Source organism: Vulpes lagopus, chromosome 5, assembly GCF_018345385.1.
Source record: "Vulpes lagopus strain Blue_001 chromosome 5, ASM1834538v1, whole genome shotgun sequence".
NCBI classification, from domain to species: Eukaryota; Metazoa; Chordata; class Mammalia; order Carnivora; family Canidae; genus Vulpes; species Vulpes lagopus.
The window spans coordinates 32,190,397-32,204,615 of record NC_054828.1 but is presented as its reverse complement, the minus strand read 5'-3'; the positions used below and the strand labels follow the sequence as shown (position 1 = coordinate 32,204,615).

The 14,219-nt window shown below is 50.6% G+C and overlaps 1 protein-coding gene across 2 annotated transcripts in view; it reads right to left on the bottom strand.

Annotated features, from left to right (window-relative positions):
* PRKCE (protein kinase C epsilon) overlaps window positions 1–14,219 on the bottom strand; it is a 492,630-nt gene that overhangs the window by 168,742 nt on the left and 309,669 nt on the right. The window contains exons 1-5 of one of the 2 annotated variants that reach the window (XM_041754369.1): window positions 11,590–11,707; window positions 11,275–11,434; window positions 8,996–9,030; window positions 7,515–7,600; window positions 3,328–3,457 (exon numbers count right to left, since the gene is read on the bottom strand). In XM_041754369.1, the coding sequence (XP_041610303.1) occupies window positions 3,328–3,457; window positions 7,515–7,600; window positions 8,996–9,030; window positions 11,275–11,434; window positions 11,590–11,692 (514 nt within the window). In that variant the 5' untranslated portion in view covers window positions 11,693–11,707. Of the gene's footprint in view, window positions 1–3,327; window positions 3,458–7,514; window positions 7,601–8,995; window positions 9,031–11,274; window positions 11,435–11,589; window positions 11,708–14,219 lie in introns of those variants that run through there. The other variant, XM_041754368.1, reaches the window with a different exon arrangement.

Genomic DNA, 14,219 nt, shown 5'->3' with positions numbered 1-14,219 from the left:
GTCTCTAATTCTTGGTTTCTTTTTCCTAGTAATCATAGCAGCAGAACTAGACTCAGACCCAGGCAAGAGGGGGCCCCTATTGGCCTCTTGCGACCATCTCCCTCTCCATAGGGTAAGGGGTCTGCAGGGGCAAACCCCTGAGGTTGAGAACCTCAGGGACGTCTGAGTGGCTCAGCAGTTGGGTAGCTGCCTGCGGTTCAGGTCATGATCCCAGGATCTGGGATCAAGTCTCACATTGGGCTCCCTGCGGAGAGCCTACTTCTCCCTCTGCCTGTGTCTCTGCCCCCCGCCCCTCATGAATAAATAAATAAATCTTAAAAAAAAAAAAAAAAAAAAAACAGAGAGAGAGAGAAGGAAACACTGCAAACCTGGGGCAGGGAAAGCATTCTGTAGGGTACTAGGAGGGCAGATTCCTGTCATCATACATTTGTCAAAACTCACAGAATGTCCAATACCAAGAGTGAACCCTAATGTAAACTAAAGACACTGGGTGATGACGTGCCACTGTAGGTTCAGCAGCTGTAACAATCGTACCACTTGGTGGGGGGCTCATTGACAGTGGGGAGGCTGTGAGCACGTGGGGGTGGGGCAGTATATGGAAAATGTCCATACGTTTCTCTCAATTTTGCTGTAGATCTTATAGCTGCTCTAAAAAAACAGTCTGCTAATTGAGGATGGCGGGGTGGGGAGGTAGGTAGCAGGAGTAGGAAAGGAGCAAGGGGAGGTGAGTTCACCATCATATCAGATGAACAGGAGAGAGATCTGTGAGCGTGTACTGGGACTCTTGGCCTCGCAGTCTGTGGGCCTGCCTCCCTCCCGCTGCCCTGGGCTCCTGGGAACAGGTAGCCTCATTCTCCTCCGCTCTTGCTTGAGCAGCCATGAGGAGTGCTGCCTGCCAAAACAGCTGAGTACACACCCCTGGACCCTGCCTTCTTCCAGGGTCATCCAGGGCCCCCATAGTCCTGGCAGCAACATCTGGGCGTCTGGGCTGCTTTCTTAAGATGTCAATATTTATGAGATGACACTATCTGCATTTAGACTCCCTAGATAGATCAATCATTAATATATTTACTGAACACCAGACATTGGAGTCCCATCCAAAGCAGGCTCTGTGCTTCCCGGCAGCCCCACTCAACCCTTCCCAAATGCATCAACGTTTGCTAACAACACTCATTCATTGGGCCCTGATCCATTTATTTCTTCCCCTTCCATTGTTTTAATGTCACTTAGTGTCAAAAAGGATTTTGGGCAGGCCCTGCTTTTTTTGTGTCAGGATTGTGCACCAGAATACTGGACGGGGAGGTCTGAAATTCTGGGCAGCTCACCCGGGACAGCAGATGTGTCCACAGCCAGCACTTCCTTCTGTCCCAAGTCAGGACACTTAGTTGCCTGCACAGCCGTTTCCAACCTCCACCCCCTCATGGCTTCCACACCCTCTTACTTCGACTTCAAAAGGGATGTCCGGGTTCAGAAGACAAGGGAATTCCTTGCAATGCCCTCAACAACTCAGAACTTAAGGGATCATCTAGTCCCCTCATCTCCCATCCCTAACATAGGTAATGTATCCATGTCCAGGCCTGGTCTCCAGGCTTTCCTTCCAGCCGGGAGGAGGGGTATCCATCTTTCTCCCCAAGGCCCACTCTGTTCCCCCTTGGCTCACTAATTTCTCCTTTTTCATAGTCTTTTCCCTCATTACAGAAAACATTCTGAGAGGATACTTCATCTTCCATTCTGGCTTCAGCCTCCACACCTAGGCTTCCATCCCACCAAGATGACTCCTACCGAGGTCGCTAGTGACCTCCTAATAGTTAAATACAACCCCATGTTCCACTTCTTACCTTGAGTGGCCTCTTGGAAGCATCTGGCACCACTTATCACTTCCTTTAAATGTTTTTTTAATACTCTTTACTCTTGACTTCTACACTGCCATTCCTCAAGACTTCTCCTCCCACCTCTGAGGTTCTTCAACTGCCTCTGTAGGCTTGTCGTTGAATGCCAGTCACCTTCCTCCCCCAAATCTCAGGGTGTTACCTCCTCTCTTCACACACAAGGCACTTCTGGGGATGACACTGACTTTCCAGCTTCAATTACTACCTTCTATACCTTTAACCACTACACTGACAAATCCCAAGTCTGAACACTCAATGTAGACTTCCCTCAGAATTTCAGTGAGAATTCCCAACAGTTGGACAGCTCCCTGTAGATTTCCCACAGGCACCTCGGGGTTAGCATGGCCCTTAATCAGCTCCACCATCTTTGCCTCTGACCTGCATTCCCTCTTGAATTTGCTCTCTCAGCGAATGGTGTCACCATCCTCCCAGGTGGATGTGGTCACACATCCAATAGATTACTCTTCAATTTAGTTATTCTTCCTCTCTGTATTCCCTCTACAGCTGCAAACATTATTCCTAATCGTCATAATTTCTCATTGGGATCCCTTCAATGACCAATCTGTTCTCGGTCTCAGTATTCCTTTTTTATACTTCATCTCTCTTTCTAATTTTTCCACAATGGGAATTTATTAATAATACATTCGGTACAAAGCCATGCAATATTCCGGCCCAACAGTTTGTGGACGTCCAACTCTGTATGCCAGCTGGACCAGCTCATGGAACTAAGCACTCCAGTCAGGCCCCCACAGCATGTTTCTGCCTTTCCATATTACCATGTGCTGTTACCCATCTCATCTGAGCAGAAGGCAATTCATGGGCAGGAAAGAGAAGAAGGAACTTGAGAACTCAAGGGTCAATAAGCGGCATGACATGAACAAGTCACTTGGTCTCTGAGCCTCGGGGTCATGGGAATAATACTACCTATGTAATGGGCCTGTGAGGGATCAATAAGATGTAAGAGCATCCTAGCATTTAGGAAAGCACCTTACTCCTTTCCAGAATAAGCTCGGAACCACAGATCGTCACAGAAAGTTAGCCATTACTCATTTCAGGTCCTAACTCCAGAAATATGTCTTCCCTTCTGATCCAATGTATTTTTCCTTAAAATATTTCTACATTTTTATAGACTCATCTCATGCCTCCCAGCTTCCTCATGGTCTTAAAGATGGGAGAAGCACACATTCCTCAGCATTCCCTCTACGGAATTTCCTTGGTCGCTCTCTGCACGGAGACTGCTTAACAAATCCATGGAGTAACTAAGCAGCATGTAACAAGGGCTTGTGCTCAGTCCCCTGGCCAAACCTGGAATTTACTTGGGAGGCTCTGAGAACAAAGAATTTTTTTAAAAGGCTACAGAGAGACCAAAGGGATGTGAGAGTATATGGTGGTGGTGGTTGGGGGGGGACTAGGGCAGGGCACAGAGCACCTTCCTTACCTTTGCACTGCAAACCCTGCCGTAGGAGGCCCCAGAGCAAGGACCCACAGTGGTCGCAGAAGGTGGGGACCTTGTAGTTGTGAATACCAAACTTGTGAGGCATGTTGACGCTGAACCGCTGGGAGCCCACCTGCAGGGACGGCAAAACACAGGGTCACTGGCAAGCTCGTTCACACCCAGAAGATATGGCCACTGAAGGTGGCAGGTCAGAGCCTGGCTCTGAAAGCTGCCCTGAGAAGCTAGGTGCAGAGACCCTCCCAGGGCCTTGGGGCCTGATGCCCTTATAACTCATTCTCCGTCTCGCTATTGGACCTTGAGAGGCCAGGCCCCGCTCCCCTGGGCAGCATCACTCTGGGGCTGTGGGCTTCATTCACACTCTCATGGCACACGGCGCTCAATCTGCACCTCACGTTCTGGCTGTTAGTGAGGTATCACTGTGGGTTTTTCAATGCTTCTTTGTGCATGGAGGCCGCACCTAGGCTGTCTTCCAGCAGCTTGATGGTGGACAGATTCTATAAATGCCCTGAAAACCCAGCACAGCTGTGGAAACCATAGGCTGTCAGTTGGGACAAGCAATAATTGTGGTGAAGACTGCTAATACAGAGCAGTGACCACTAAGGACATGAAGGTATAGGTACTGCCCACAAGCCAGGTGACATCATCATCATCACAGTTAAACCTTACCAGCACCCCGTGTGGTAGGTGCCATCGTTAGTCTGAGTTTACAGATGGGGACATTAAGGCACAATGAGAGAAAGAAGCTTGCCTGTAGGCTAATAAGTAACAGAGGCAGGCTTCGATGCCCACGAGTGTGAATTCAGAGCCCAGGGCTTCTACCAGCAGTGCTGCCATTTATGGATTATTTAAAAAGAGTAAAGAGAAGGTGTAAGAAGGATGGGGAAGGATGCGGAAGGATGGGGAAAAGGAGTCCGGGCAGTTTGATCTGCAGGCCTGGGTCTGCCACCAAACACCTGTGAGGTCTTGGAAGTTTCCTGACTTCTTGGGGCTTCAGATTCCTTATCTGGCAAACAAAGATGCCATGCCCATCCCACCTCATGTCACAGAGCTGTGGGGTGGACGAGACACAGAAGCGAGGGGTGGTCAGCATTGGCCCACCTTTCTGGGTCTCTTGTGGCCCTCCACAGAGCCACTCACTCTCCATCTACATCTCTAGTGGAGCAGACACATGAACCAGGTCCCTCTCAAAACTGGCGAGACCATCACCAGAGACCCCGTGGGCCGGGGAGAAAGTACTCTTGCATTTGAATGTGGGAATCAGGGAGTGCAGAGCATGCAGCAAAGAATCTATCCTTGGCTCACCGGGGACTGGCTAATGAAGGCCCCTGTGGGGGGCAAGGTGGAGGGGATAAAGCTAGACATGGACATAGATGTAGACATGGACTTGATCCCAAATGTAGAGGCATGAGGCATGCCTGCGCACAGGCACACGCACTCAGGATCACTCGCCTTCACAGTGAGGCAGAGAGAGGCTGACCCTTCCATCGGGCCAGAATCTCACTGACCCTGCTTGAGAGCCATGGGCGATCACTCAGGGTCTTGTCCCAGTACAAGATCTCCAGGTTTACTGACAACAACTGTGCCCACACTTCCCCAGATTTATAGTACAGGCAGATGTATTCGTGAATGTGGTCACATCACCTCTATGTCTGCCGGCTCCTCCTGAAGGGTGCAGGTCACTGCACCCACTTTTCTCCTGCAAATGCTGAAGACATGGTGGGCCTACACTGAGAGCAGACTCGTGGTTCCCAGGAAGAGACTCAGAGGCACACGGGCGACAGACAAAGGTGAAGAGGTGGGGAAGTGTCCTGGAACTAGGAGGTTCAGTGAGGGGCGGGGACAGCTGCGTGACCCTCAGCTGGGGCCACCAAGGACTCGAAGGTATCAGAGAATGGTGGGAGGAGGATGGGTCACATGCAAGAGCCACAATCAGAGAAAGGACGGCAGGCACGCCGGTACATATGTGCACACGCCACCCTGCTGGGAAGACCTGGAAACTGGGGTGAGTGAGACCAGTGCAGAAATATGGGAAGGAAGAAAAGAGCAGCAAGACAGAACCAGAAGGTCAAAAAAAGGAAGGAAGGAAGGTGATGCAGAGGAGAGCCTCCTGCGGTCAGCACACTTGGAAGTGCAGGGACAGGTGTGTCCTCAGGGCCAACGTGCAGGCAGGAAACAGGGAGAGAAGAGCAGCTGGGCGCTCTTGCTGCAAAAGTTCCAAAGCACCTCACGGTAGGAAGACATCAGATACCTGGGGCTTAGGGCCCCGTGTATTCAGGGTGTGCAGGTGTGTGCGCACATGCAGGCAGTGACAGGAAGAAATGAGCTTGGGGGGCGCTCCCCCGCAGTGCTGGACTCGCAGAGGGCACATCCGTCACCCAGGGGTGGGGTGGGGTGGGGGCGCACTGATGCTCCAGGAGATGGGCCCTAGGAGCCCTGGGCCAGGCAGGAGCTCCACAGGGCTGAGAAACCCACGGCCTTGTTCTTGATCCTTGGCAATTTATCTCCCTTGGGACACATGCCAAGTTTGAGAACACACCTCGCTGGTGACTTATGTTCGCTGCCAACAGGCCAGGAAAGACAGAAAGAACTGGTCACAGACTCAGCTGTTACAGGTATTTCACACCCCAAGCCTCTAACCTGCACAGCACAAACCCGTTGGGGACTTCTCCCTCCAAGGGGATATGGAGAGCTCTAGAAGCCTGGAAGGGCTCCCAGTAGAAGAATCCCATGAGATCCTGAAGGGAAGGAATCGTGTGTTCCTGTTTCTCCGGGACGTGGCACGGACCCAGCACACAGGAAGTACTCAGCGGACTGCACACAGGAAGGAATGGACGGACAGCAAGCCAGCCACCTGCCTCTCGTTTACTCATCAGAGTAACGAGCTTGACAGCGTGCTTGGGTCCTGATCCTGGCACTGGAGCCAGGAGGCCCAGGTGGTGACCACCTGCAGTGTCCACCGTGACAACAGAACCCCTGCAAACAACCCTCGTGCCCTGGGCCACCTGCCCCTCAGGGACATAGAAGGTTCTATCCAAGCCGTGTCCCTCACTGCTTTCCAGAGACTGTGTGAAAGCGAAACGAGATAAAGGATAGGAAATACTTCAGATGCCAAGATGCCACTTGGGTGAATTATTTTTAAGTCAAAGAAGTCCTGTAAGTCAATCCTTTTGGAAGCCAAATTATAAATCCACCTGATTATCAGCCCACCTGGCGTCTCTCTGACCCCACAATTCTAATGCCCTATGATCATGCAGTACTTATTTATTTCACCGAGAATTAAAAGCAGGCCTCGGAAACCCACTGCTGTGAACACAGATAACGCCCACACTCACACCCTCCTCCCCATCGCTCAGTCAGGAGAAACCCACCTTTGCTGTTGAACTGTCTCCCTTCCTTACCCCTAACGACTTCCCTAACAGCCAATCTGATACTAGGTTGTAAGAATACGTGACGATCAAGTCCAGCGGTCAAGGACTCAGACGCTGTGGAACAGACTACCTAGGTTTGAACGTGGCTCTTCCCCACACTAGCTGTGTGACCTGGGGCAAGCTAACGCGACCTCTCTGTGCTTCCGCTCTCTGTGTTGCAAAATGAAGATGATAACTACATATCATCTCGTTCGGGCTGCTATGAGATTAAATACTATGTGTTGAAGAACTTACATGGGCACACGGTACGTACCCCATGAACGTCGGCTGGTATTATTACTCCAGTTATTCCCGTCTCCTAAGTGTTTCTGGGGCTTGCTAATTCCTCTCCGTTCCCCCCTCACCTCATAAAGATAAGGCTCCCGCTTGTGTGTTGTGTCTCTCTCGATGTTTATGAGCGGCGGGGAGCCACTTACATGTCAGTTGCCACTTCACTGTTCCAATGAGATAATGAATGACATAAGACAATTCACATTTTCCTCGCAGGCTTTGGGGATCTGGGATTGCACCGCACTTGGCATAATATCCACAGACACGAAACGGACTCCGAGCCCCACTCTTTCTGTCGACTGAGCCTCTCGCTGGAAGGCTGCGGACAACTCCCTTAACCCTGATCAACTCAAGGAAGAAAGCGAGGGAATCTCAGAGCGATAAGGAGCTGCTTCGGAACCCCGGAGGAGGCGGGGGGCGGGGGGAGTGGCGGTGAAGAAAGCCCAGAAGTTCAATGTTATAAATATTTACCTCATCGGGAGTTTCCTGTTTCTTTAATCCAGCACACTTCGTAATTATGAGCTCATGGCATCGCTTGTGAACCACACAAGTGCAAACTGCAGATGGAAAAAAAAAAAAAAAGGAAGGCTGAGCGACAAGTGGGGGTAAAAGGATTGCACCCCAAGGTTCAGGTCTCAGTAGAGGGATGAGCGGAGCCACACCCCTTCTGTCCCCAATCTTAAAGAAGCCCTTCCTGCAGTCGCTGTGCCATCAGAGCCATCAGGGTTCCCTAAATGCTCTGGAGAAGAGCGCACCGCTTCCACCCAGAGGGCATCAGCAGTTTTCTCTAGTTCCAGACGTACCGATCAATTTCCCCGCTTCTATGTGCCAAGGTCAGGGCACGGTTTCCCTTCGGTGAAGCAGGTCTATTAAAGGCACTGCAGCAGTCCTGTGCTCCACCCCAGATCACGTCAGGGTTGGCGCGTGTGACAGGGAGCACTGCAGCGGGAGAATGGGTGTTCTATGGCCCAGACGGTCTTAAACGCTTTTGCTTCATTTTCCTGGGGCCTGGAGCTCTGTCTTCAGTGTCATGAGGAAGCGTGGGCAGTGGTGGCCAAAAGGGTAAGGACCCATCTGCATACGTGCTACCCTGAGGACATGGCAATGTCCAACAGAACCCACTCAGGGTCCCCCCCCCGAGGTGACACCCAACTTAACCAGCACCTGAGTGAGGAGATGGAATGGTCTCCCAGTTCTACCCGCGGAGAAACCTTGACGCGAGCACAGCACATATCCACCCTCCAATCCTAGCCAACCTGACCTTGCATTTTATAGTCAAAGAACTGAAAACTGACAAACTGCAATAATGTCAAGTGTGTTTTAAATGTTGAAGAGTTAATAAGTCCACAGTAGAGACACAAAAAAAAGAAAGAAAAGGAAAGAAAAGAAGAAAAGAAAAAGAAGAAGAAAAAGAAAAAGAAAAAGAAAAAGAAAGAAAGGAAAGGAAAGGAAAGGAAAGGAAAGGAAAGGAAAGGAAAGGAAAGGAAAGAAAAGGAAAGGAAAGAAAAGGAAAGAAAAGAAGAGAAAGAATCAGCAAGGACCACTGAGTGATAAGAGTGAAGTGGGCAGGTGAGGGAACTTTTTCAGGGAGCGAGAGAGGGACGGGGCTGAGAGAACACACGGAGCCCAGCTCAGCGCAGAGCGGGGCCTTTGGAGGACCTCCAATTGTTGCGTCTCCCTAGGAGGGGTGCTGAGACCCCTGGGACAGCGGAGACAGGTGGCACCCACAAGGTACTCACTCCCCTATCCCTGCTCCCACAGAGGAATACGGGAGCCATGGCCAGGCAGGGACACAGAAAGGCAGGGTCTTGCTTCTCGGAGAGGGAACAGAAGCATGCAAACTGTTGAGACCCTCTAAATGTCATCAAACCCAGCACACGCTTCCTAGGAGTGTCACTGATCTGGACAGACCTGTGGGCCCCCAAGGATTAGGTTCATACAATGCCTCTTACCTTGACATTGGTATCCCTGCTTTCCTATGACACCCCTGCAAAGAAGAACACAACCTTTTAATAAGTTTTAGTAGGTCAAAAACCGCACAGTCACCCCATTCTGGCCACCACCCACAATGCACCAAGCATTGTGGAATCCCGTCCTTCAGGGCACCCGGGGTAGCTCAGTCAGTTGAGTGTCTGCCTTTGGCTCAGGTCATGATCCCAGGGTCCTGGCATGGAGCCGTGCGGCAGGCTTCCTGCTCAGCGGGGAGTCTGCTTCTCCCTCTGCCCCTCCCCTCCACTTGTGTTCTCTCTCTCACACATTCTCTCTCTCTCCAAGTAAATAAATAAAATCATGGAAAAAAATGACTCCTTCAGAGGCAACAGAAGGTAGACCCAGTGCTTAGAATGGGTACAAGGTTTGGTCAGTGTCAGGGCTTGGTTTCCTAGACAAACAGCCATTCCAGTGGGGCCATTATAGTGTTCTAGAAAACCACAAAGACTCTGCTTGCTCAAGGCAGGTCCTGGTTAGTCGAATGTACCCTTCCTTGTGGGTAATCATGTCGGAGGACTATGGCTTAAGGGCACATTCCCTGGGCATTTCAGGAGCAGTCAAGGGTCCTCGGTCAGTCTGTGGCCAGGATTAGGGGTTCAATGTACTGTTTGATCAAGGCCAATGCTTGAGGTTCCCTCCAGGGCAGGCGTAGGCTCCCCTGGGGCAGGGTTAGGGTCAGTATAGACATAGAACAACCCAACCAGCCTGGCCTGGGCCCTGTCCTCGCACCACGACCAACTGGCCAGGGGACAATCTGCAATTTTCAGCCCAGCAGCAGCAGCCAGACGTCATCAGGGGCTACGCCTCAGGAAACCTAGAACCCGGTGGGATTCACCATGGGCTTAGAGGAGACCTGAATCCATAAATCTCAGCTTTCACAACCTACTCCCTCCAAACACACGACTCATGACCAAACTACCGAATATGTAGGCCAGAGGGTAAAGTGGCCCTGGGGGTGGTGGTGGTGAAATGTATCTGTGGTGGGAGTGGGGCATTATTTCTGCTTCAGTCAGGTTGAGTGTATTCTGAGCCACATCGCCTCCAATGTCCATGCCAACCTCGGTGACTAGTTCTGGAAAAGCACGAGGACAAGACAAGCCACTCCTGGACACCTTGGGAATTCAAAGACTGATTCAAATGTTCCCTGGTTTGGTTTGTTTGTGCTGCAGGTTGGCCTCACTCATTCTCCCCCAAGGGATCCAAGTGCCAACTTCAAGAGCTCAGAGAGGTTGCCAGAAAGGCTGGTGGGAGGTCAGGAAAAGCTTTCAGTTGGGCTCACCAGGGGTGGAACTGGGTCTCTGATCACTTTCTATCTGGAGGACATCATACTTGTCTTGTTTTCTGAGTCTCAGTATTGTTAGCAGAGTGGCTTTAATAATGCATAGTTTGTAGGATATTGGGAAGATTTAATTAGATATCTTCAGTGCATAAGAACGAAACTGGCACATGGTAGGCATTCATTAAAATTCCCCCTCCAATACCCAAAGCCAGTGCTTCTTATCCTTCTCCACCTCCCAAAAAGGCCTACAACCTACCTGTCTTTGCCTATCAAAATCCTAGTCATCATGAAAGGAGAAATGCCACCTCCTCCGGGGAGCCTTCCCTGAGCACTCCAGCCAATGCTGCTCTCTCACTCCTCTGAAATCTGGGCAGCCTAGTAGCACCACTGTTATAACAGTTATTAAGAACTGCTTTGAATTACAGATACTGGCAAGTCAAGTATTTTTTTTAAGCTTCATAATGGAAAAATTCAGAGCATACAACAATAAAGAGATAAATGTAGCAGATCCATCACCCCGCTCTAAGAGTGATTAATATATGATTGGTTATTATTATTTCATCTCTACTGCTAGCCCCTCTCCCCTCCTTCCATATAGTATTTAAAAAAAAAAAATCCCAAACATCACACCATTTCATTTCTAAATGATTAAGCTTGTGTCTCTAAAATATAAAGATTCTTTTTTTAAAAAATATACATCACAACATACCACTATTGGTTATAAGATCGTAACCCCTTAAACGATGATATATGACATGATCCCATTCCTCCCATTTATCCCCACTCCCCAACCCCAGGATGAAACACTCCCTTAGCCTCCAGAAAAGTCTTCTGCAATCAAATAGAGAGGAAATAAAGCACATTAGCACTTTAAAAATGAAGTTTCTATTCTCCTCCAACTCTTCCCCAACTTCTCACCTCAGAGAAGGCGTAACCAGAGGTTCCGGGGAGACAGGGCCTTACCAGATAAAGTCTCTGCAGTGGGAGCAGTAGGTGGGCTGCCGAAGGTAGGTGGCCATGAACTTGTGGCCGTTGACCTGGTGGACCCTCCGCCTGACGGCCCCCTGCCGCTTCCTGGGCCGCATGCGCTCCCTGAACACTCGCTCTTCATTGTCTTTAGGGGCTGGAAGGGGACAAGGGCAGGGAAGACGACAGGTCAGTGAGCACACCTTGAAAGAGGCCTCCCCCCACCGCAGGCGCCTGGAGCGGGAGGCGCGGGGGCAGCGCTCCCTGGCTCAGGGACTCTGGGGTCTGAGCCTCGGACCCAGCAGGGCGCACCCTGCGAGGCAGGAAGGCTCCGATCGTGCCTCTGTTTCCCGCAGTGGCAGCACCCGCCAAAGTCATCGCAGTCCCAGTCCTGCTCCAGCTGTGGCTGCTCCATTGCCCTGAGGACCGGCTGCACATCGCAAGGGTGTGGGATCAGAAGGCTCAAGGGTCACATTTTATCGCAGCTTCTGAGCAGCGTGGCCTTAGACAGCCGGGGTGGCCTTGCCTGGAGCCTCCGAGGGCCTGGCCCTCTGTAAATGGGGATGGCAGTGCTGACATCACAGGGTGCCGAGGAGTCTGCACCCAGCTGCCTGGCTCAGAGAAGCAGCTGCCTAATAAACCTGGCTGTTCGTCCTTCCCCCCTTCCTGAGTAGGACAACCAGGAACCTTTCCCTGGAGGCCAAAAGGAGAGGGAGACACAACACGGAGAAAGTAGTTTTCCAGAAGGTTCAAGAGCCACCACTGTGGACTTTAAGACCTCACTGAAGACGGAAGGACTGTCCCCACTGCTTCCTTCCCTCCACATCAGAGGTTGTCCCAGGCCTAAAAAAGCCCTGCAAGGGGGCTAATAAACGACAACAAAAATAATAATAATGATTGCTATGGAATGAACGTATATGCCCCCCCCACACACACACACACCACCCGGTCCCATTCACATATTGATGTACTACTTGCCAATGTGACAGTGGTCATGACAGTGGGGTTCCCAGGATGGGGTTAGTGCTCTTATAGGAAGAAGTAGTGATCTGAGCTCGCTCACTAACTTATATGAGCACCCAGCGAGAAGGCTGGTGTCTACAAGGCAGGAAGAGGGCCCTCATCTAATGGTTGGCATCTTGATCTCAGACTTTCAGCCTCCAGAACTATGAGAAAGAAATTTCCGCTGTAGAAACCAGTTATTTTGTTATGGCAGCCCATGCGGACTAACACAATGAGAATGATGGCTAATGCTTCCCAAGGGCTTACTCTGTGCCAGGTGCTCACTGAATCCTTACAACCTTCATGCAGGGTACTGATGTATCCCCACTTCACAGATGTGCAAACTGAGGCATAGAGAGCTTATGTAACCTGTCTCTGGTAACACAGCTACTAAGTGGTAGAACCCAGATTCTAACCCAGAGGGCAGAGGGAGAAGCCAACATTACACTGTCCACATGCTTTGGGGGACAGCTCACTCTCCCGACAGCAAGGCCCCAAAGCACTCATCTGAGGGGCTCTCATAATGTAAGAGCTGAGCTGCCTCTGGCTTCCTGGAGGGCAGGGGAGGCAGGCCCTGGCTCTCCTGCCTGGTTCCCAGAGCTACTGCAGGCCCAGGAAGGTGGGCTGCATGGCACTGCTTAAAGTGCACTGGGAAGGCTCGACCCCACACCCAGTGCACCCCCCAAGAACCCCCCACACCCGCCATGCCACCATGACAGTGTCAGTCTTGGGAGGAAGGAACATGGTTCCTCCTAGACCTCTTTGGAAATATGGTTCCCTGCCCTTGGGCACCTGGGTGAGCCAAAATAGCTGTAGAATCCGAGAGCAGTCTGTCAGTATGGACAAGGCAGGTAGGGGTGGAGGGTCAAGGAGGAGAGGCAAGAATGGGGAGCACATGCCCAGTGTTGGCTTTTGGGGGGTGGGGGGAGCAGCCTCCAAGCAAAAAGGCTGAGCTGCTGATCCCCAGGACAGATGATACAGATGGGGGTCTGCCCACAGCCCCTCAGCTTCCCCTCCCCAAGCTTGCCTGAGTCCCCTTTTTAACTGGTGCTTATTTTTTCAAAATGTCTCTGACATGGAGAGAGATGGAATATGGAAAGCCTACCTCCTACCCTGATGCAACCAACGACCACAACCCCAGCCGACCAGGTCCTCACGGAGGTGTCCTTGTTCTGTTTTAACACAGAGACATGTGCACACACAGAGAAATCTGGCCATGGCCATCCAATTGTACAATTACAGGTGACTTTCATTTCTACTCCCTCCTTTTACTATATTCAGAATATTTTACCATTTTTTAGATGCAGGAAAAAAAAATGGTAATTAAAAAAAAATAAATCTCTCCAGTATCCCTTACTTGCTACAAAGCAGATCTACAAAACCCCAGGCCCAGGCTGCCGAGGCCAGAGGATGCACATTCAACTGCTTTCACCAGATTACCATGGATCACATTTAAACAGTAAGCCAGCCCCCCTCATGCATTTCAGGTGCAATCTGGTTTGCAAATCCTTCAAATTGACTAGTCATTTTGATCCTGGAAAGTTGTATTTTCAGATAAACTGCTGAAGAGTCCAATCTAGTTTTCTCAAAGGAACCCTGCTGGAACCAGGGTTACAGGTATCCCCGAGGGTCTCTTTCTCAATTTTTTACAGAAATGACCAGAAATCAAATCAAAGGTCTAAACTCCATTTATTTTAATATGTTAAATATAGCAACCCAATAATTAACTTGCTGACTTTTAAAGACCTCTCAGGGGGCACCTGGGTAGTTCAGTGGTTGAGCGTCTGCCTTTGGCTCAGGTCATGATCCCAGGATCTGGGATTGAGTCCCATATCAGGTCCCTGCAGGGAGCCTGCTTCTCTGTCTGCCTGTGTCTCTGCCTCTCTCTGTGTCTCTTGTGAATAAATACATGTTAAAAAGGGAGGAAGGGAGGAAGGAAG